General features: G+C 35.9%; 1 protein-coding gene across 1 annotated transcript; it reads left to right on the top strand.

The window, feature by feature from the left end:
• Positions 1 to 1,141: 1,141 nt before the first annotated feature.
• LOC309543321 (uncharacterized protein) lies at positions 1,142 to 1,675 on the top strand (the record flags this gene model as incomplete). The annotated part of the gene is made up of 1 exon (XM_082242779.1): positions 1,142 to 1,675. The coding sequence occupies one exon, from the start codon at positions 1,142 to 1,144 to the stop codon at positions 1,673 to 1,675; it is 534 nt and encodes a 177-aa protein (XP_082098905.1).
• Positions 1,676 to 7,106: the final 5,431 nt, after the last annotated feature.

The raw sequence follows: 7,106 nt of genomic DNA, 5'->3' as shown, positions 1-7,106 counted from the left end.
ACATTTTTTTTTCATTGTTATCCAATTGATACATGTATGTTTAGGTAATCAATTTCCATATACCTTTTAACTCACTTATTTTCTTTGCTACTAGGAATCAAGAAGAATATTTTATACTTTAACTTTGTAGCCTTCTTCCTTCTTTTTTGTTAGATTGTTATGTATATATATTTTTATATTACATGTTTTTATCACTTATCTTTGTATGGCTACTTAGTTGTTTCCTCGTATGAGGGTTCTTTTGTGATCATTTGTCTTTATTATAGGACTGAAGGTTGTTCGGCTCGCATTTCTGTATCATTAGTACAATTAGTTTAAGATGTGCTTAATTACACCACTTCAACACCACCTGCTTGTTTATCTACAAATGCCTGCCGACTTCTGAAGTCTTATTGTGTGGTTATGAGTAAGCGATCGGTTGTTTCGTGAAACGCGTCAACCTGACACGTCTGTTGTGCACTGTCTGTATGTATTCATCTATGAGGAATAAAGAAATTCATTGATTTCAACAAATTGCCTCGAGTGCGGTCTCACCTTTGGATTTCCAATGTGCACCTGTTCTCAGTTCTCTGAGACCCCACTATAATGATACCCCACTGTCCATTGCAAAGTTATTTACAAATCCAAAAACGATTTGGGATTTTCTTCTTTCTTTTTATGTATCTAAACTTCTAAGATCAGAAAATGTACTAAGCTGTGGTGTGTTTTTTTTGTTGGTGAAAATAAAATGTATTTTTAAAAAAAACTTGTTTATTTGCATGCAATAATGTACATGATACATCTGGGTCCTCCATACCAGGGAGAGTCCTGTAGCAGGAGGGAGGAGATTCCTATGAGGTTGAACAATCTTACCAGCTATCTGACGTTACCTTCTTACCTGTATAGAAAGGAAACTGAAAGTGATATAGAAGTTCCCAGAGCTGCTATAATCTCTCTCCTGTTACTTGTGTCTTGAACGAACGAGAACTCCACAACATCATGAAATTAAGGACATTTTTCTCATGCAAAAAGGAATATAAAGGAAGAAACATGGAAACAAGACTTCAGATCAATCTGAGACTAGCACTGTGGAGTGACAGTGTAACAGAGCAAATATCACCAACCAAAGACACATTACCAGATCCAACTGAGCAGGACAGAAATGGATATCAGGCTGGTGGTGTTGAGCATTTTACTGGTTGCAGTAAGTGGACGCTTGCACAGGAGACTCTGCCCGAAATCCCGCTATTTATCTGTAATGTCTTCTGACATAACAACACTAAAGGAGCTGCAACATGATCATGAAAAGAACATGTCTACCAACGCAATGAGATGCTACAGAAGAATGCTGAGACACAAACCATCTGTATGTGACCTTACGCAGAGGGATCGTCTCATCCTGACCTTGGAGCGGGTGTCACTAACTGTTGAGGTTCTAACTAACATGTCTACGTCTGATCAGCCTGAAACTGTAAAACAGGCTCTTATGCTTTTCCTCAAACTGAAAGATGATCTGATGGTCTGTAGAGGATCTCCAGAAGACAATGAGCCTACCTCACCCGAGCTGAAGCTGTGGCTGCATCATCTCCAGCATTTTAAGGAAGCAGCATCTCCAGATTGTGTCCAAGAGGCTGTAATACTTAGCCTTATCCCTCTGAGAGTAGAAGATGTGACATGTTGGGCTCTCAACCACTAACTTACACAACTACATCAAAGAAACGTTCAGCTTACTAAATTCAAGCACAGATACAACTCATCTGCTTTTCATATGAATATACAAGAACAATGTACCAGTGAAGCCTGGACTTTTTCATCAAAGACATATCCTTCTACACCCTGCTACTGAAGGACACAGAGTATTACTTCAAAAAATATGACAGTATGTATTCATCCCTCAATTATTATAAATAGCTTCTACCTTGTGTAGGATATTTATCCTAATCCTCACGGAAATACAATCCTAAAATTTGCAACTCTAGGATTTGTTCGGCATCCACTTATCCTACAATGGATTCCATAAGCACAAACTCCCAAGCCATGAATTGACTTGATTGCTTATTCCAGCAGATGAGATTCCTCTTTAATCTGCAAATGACTGACCCACTCTCTACACAACACAGATACTGTTACTCGTGCATAAAAGGAACAACACAGACAGAATACCATCACTTTTGCAAATAGAATATTTATTTAATTATATAAATAATTTCTATCTATTTATTTATTTATTTAATAATCATAGTATAATAATGTAAGTATTTATTTTGTATCTATCTTTAACCTTTATGTATTTTACATTATTTTTTTAATTTTTTTCTATAATTTTAGTTATTAAAAATTATTTATTTCATGAGTTTCTAGCTCCCTGGAGGATGCAATGTATCTGTATTTAAATTATGTTAAACAAATATGTTTTTTTATTTCACTGATAAACGTGTATACATACATGTGCGATTAATAAATAGAAAGTAGAAAAATATAATAAAAAACCCTTGTGTTTTCATTTATTTTTTCCAGAATATTTTGTTGTTTTTGAAGTATCATATAAAATGACAACTTTGTGTTAAAAAAAAAAATTATTTGCACATTTTCCAAAAACTTGTGGAGAAAATGAAAAATGACATGATCAAAAGACTCATTATAACTCATAGGATTTACATTGGGGTGTTTGCTTTGCTTAAATTGGGTCATGTTGTAGGTGTTTCCATTGTCCTTGTGCTCCAGAGCCTTCAAAAGTGTGTATCACGTATGTGGTAGCAGAGCTACACCTCTGACTTGGGGCTCCAGATAGTATAGACAGGAGGTGCAGGAGTGCACAGTGGCACGCGTGCCTTTAAGGGTGGAGTGGATTCCGCGCTTATGGACAAAAGGAATGGGCTGCGGCCCACCTCAAAATATAGTCCGAAAACTATATCAATAAATGTGGGATGGGTGAGGCGTGATGGCGCTGCCCAATTGTATATAAATAGTAAAAAACAGTAAAAAATAGTAAAAAAGTGAAAAAGAAGTTGGTCCACTGGTCACAGTTTAAAGTGCTAATGTGCTAGTTTGAATACTGGCATGCCGTCACACAATGTAAAGTATGAATGTGCAAAAAAGATGATTTTATGGAAAACAAAAATTGAAGAGTCCTCTCCCCCAAATTTGTGCTAAAAGTGGTGTATGCAATAAATACTAAGTAAATTGGAAAAAAATAAAATTTATATGCCAGTGTGAGGGTGATGTGGGTGTTATAAAAAAATTAGAAATACTTATATGTTCTGGTCAGAAATGTGTTCAAAGAAAGAAATAGATATAGATGATAATAAATGTGGTAATAAATAAATCGATGTACAAGAATAACTGTGTGTCAGTACAAAGAAATTAAAATAATACTAGTGATCACACAATTACACCAGTATAATAAATAAATAAATAGTCCATATGGTGCTAAAATACAAGAGAAAAATTGTGATAATCCACCAAGAAGTGACAAACAGTCTTTTAAGGTGCTGAAAAGGTGAGGAAATAATTTCAATCTAGTGGTGGTCCTCCAGGTGGTCTGCGTGCTGGGTGGTAGGTGAGACAAACCAGTGCACCCCTCCAATTACTCCCGCACTCACCAGAAATATGTACCCCTGCAGGGGTAATGGGCCTTAATGTAATATCCTCTTATCGTCCGATTTGGATGTGTAGGGCTCACAGAGGGGGGAAGGTATCCTATTCACCTGGGCAGTAAAGCCTCTACGGGTGGTGGAGCCTCTCCTCCTCAAACGGTGTTGGTATGCAAAAATAGATGCTAATATAGTGATGTACCGCTAAATAAATGCTTTATTTCCATAGGTTAAAAACAGGTACTCACATACAAATTGTGGTAAACAGGTGTCCGAAGCAGTAGGGGCCGCGAGTCCCTCGTTGGCGGCTACTTCCGGGATGCTATGCGGGTCAGCGACCGGATCTGCGTTGCAGTGGAGCGGAAATTATGTAATCGCGCACTACGCGTTTCGTCAGAGCTGACGTCATCAGGTGCGTGAATAACGTCCTTTCCACGGCCTATTTGTGTGAAAAGGTTACTAGGCCACCGGACCGTTTAACCAATTGGAAAAATGTAAAGAGGAAAGTCATCTGTTACTAGGCAGATTAGCCCTATGCTAAAATTGCAGAGGGTATGTTTAATGGGAAATGCACATATAACCTGAATCGGTATATGTAAATAATTCATTACATGTGAAAAAGAACCTTAATGTCAAGATTTATGGATAGATTTGGAAGCAAAAATGTATATAGCAAAAACGGAAGAAAAAATAAAAGAAAAAATAGATATATCAAAAACTGGAAAAAACTTTCCAGTGGCTAAAAGGGGAATTGCAGCTATATATTTTTAAATCCTTCAGAGCTGATTCATGCTTGGATCGAGATATAGTGCCATTCACAAAGGGATACAAGATGAAATTGGTACGGTATGGCTTCTAATGGGGGATTTAATATATAGTGGGGGACACTATATTACAAATGAATAAAATAATATATAAGTAAAGTCTATTATAAAAAACACTATTGGAGGGAGTAATATATTGTAAGAAAACACCACATACTTAGAAAATAGGAAGGCACCTCCTACAAAGGTATGTTAGAGAAATTAATATATAATTATATGCTGCCAATTCATATATATAATGTATTAAATTAAAAAGGACCGTATATGGCAGTTTGAGAATATAAGTATAGATGGAATTACAGATAATATCAATGTTTGAAATAGATTAAAGAGTACAAAATATTAAAAATTATTTAAAAGAGGTGTTCGAGGGATACACTTTAAATTAATTAATATCTTAAAAAAAAAATTTGGGATTTATTTGGGATTTACAATTACAGGTAATATTAATGTTTAAAATAGATTAAAATATATAAAATATTCAAAAATATTTAAAATGGGGTGTTCGAGGGATCCACTTTAAATTAATTAATATCTTTGAGGATTTTTAAGATTTATTTGGATATGGGAGAAAAAAATCTGTTAGAAAAAATAAAAATATAGATAAAAATAAAATATATTTAGTATAGGTATATATACTTATCCAAACACCAATGTCTGTCTAAGCAAATGGAATTGAGCCTACATGTATCAGTGTATGTATCAAATCAATTTGATATGGTCCTGTGGTCCAGTAACCCAACTCAAATTGTGAATGTCCCACTTTGCCAACCTGCCTCAAACATGGGTATGTTCATATATTGATACATTATATACATATATCCAAACAATGCAGGAATCTAAAATACTCAAAGTACAGACATGGAATTATATACCTAAAATCATTAGACTGAAAAAAATATGCAACAATAATGTAATGTGTTATATTCCCAAAGAATAAATATACTACAGGAAGTGATAGAAATATTTTTCTTAGTATAAAATTAAACAAGAAAAGGGGGGTCCGTAAAAAAGACCAATAGAACAAAATCAATAAGAAAAATCAGTAGAAAAGATAAAAAAGATAAAAAAGATCATTTGGCCAGTCTATAGTATATGGGCCCTAGAAAGTGAGATAAAATGTCTATAACATAGTGGCCTGTATTAGGAAGAGGGGAGGTTGGTGTTGGGGCAGGAAGGTGCAAGACAGGGAAAAATGTGGTGATCCTGACTTATAGATTAGAGATAAAGCAATTTAAGTCTATGTCCCGGTTCAATCCTCCGTGCCTTTAAGTCTTGCTAGCAGCAGGGCAGGTGTCCTCCCTAAGCAAAAGTCATCAGCAAGCAGGGAGTTGGTGCTGATGACAGCAGGCGGAGTTGCAATGTCAGGCAGGCTTGGTCACACACAGACAGGATAAATCGGGTAGAGGGCACAGAGAGGAACGTGGTCAGGAGATCAGCCGGATCTGGAATCGATCACTGGAACAGGATACAGGTTCACACAATCACATGTACACAGGAGGCTGAAGACAAAGCAGCACTGATTATGAGCACTGAGTTTAAATAGTCTGCTTGGCGCCAGCATCTGTCACAGGTGCACGCAAGCGCCGGCGTGAATATATATATATATATATATATATATTCTCACATATGAGGGGTTAAATACCACCAAAAGGTAGGGATGGTGAGGGATCTATCTGACTTAAAAAATTATAAAAATGTAGTTTGGGTACAGTGTTGCATGACTGAGTAACTGTCATTCAAAATGTGAGAGCACTAAAAGCTGAAAATTGGCCTGGGAAATAAGGGGGTAAAAGTGTCCGGTATTAAAGTGTTTTAGAAGGATTTTTTTTTTTTTAAAGTAAAACAAAATAGAAGGAAATATAAAGCGTACCAGTGCTGACATCCTTCTACATATTCTAGTTGTCTCCCTGTCTCTGCTGTAAAAGAAAAGTCAAAGTATGACTACAAATCTGAAATTATTAATAAATACAAAGTCAATCTGAGTGTATATTTATTTCTTTAAATGTAATTGGACTTCAACCTCTTTGTACCTGGAATATACCTTTTTAGGTCCCCATACACAATGCTCTGTTCCATTAAATGTAAAATAATGTTGCAACCAAGAACTGAGAGCGTGCACCTGTTCTCAGTTCTCTGAGACCACACTGTAATGAGACCCCACTGTCCATTGCAAAGTTATTTACAAATTACAAAAAGGATTTGGGATTCTCATCTTTCTTTTTATGTATCTAAACTTCTAAGATCAGAAAATGTACTAAGCTGAGGTGTGTTTTTTTGTTGGTGAAAATAAAATGTATTTTGAAAAAAAATTGTTTATTTGCATTAAATAATAATGTACATGATACATCTGGGTCCTCCATACAGGGGAGAGTCCTGTAGCAGGAGGGAGGAGATTCCTATGAGGTTGAAGAATCTTACCAGCTATCTGACGTTACCTTCTTACCTGTATAGAAAGGAAACTGAAAGTGATATAGAAGTTACCAGAGCTGCTACAATCTCTCTCCTGTTACTTGTGTCTTGAACGAAAGAGAACTCCACAACATCATGAAAATAAGGACATTTTTCTCCTGCAAACAGGAATATAAAGGAAGAAACATGGAAACAAGACTTCAGATCAATCTGAGACTAGCACTGTGGAGTGACAGTGTAACAGAGCAAATATCACCAACCAAAGACACATTACCAGATCCAACTGAGCAGGACAGAA

Source organism: Pelophylax lessonae (genome assembly GCF_965119305.1).
Source record: "Pelophylax lessonae genome assembly, chromosome: 1".
In the NCBI taxonomy this organism is placed as follows: domain Eukaryota; kingdom Metazoa; phylum Chordata; class Amphibia; order Anura; family Ranidae; genus Pelophylax; species Pelophylax lessonae.
Note: the sequence above shows the minus strand (reverse complement) of the source record. Positions and strands in the feature narration are given on the sequence as shown.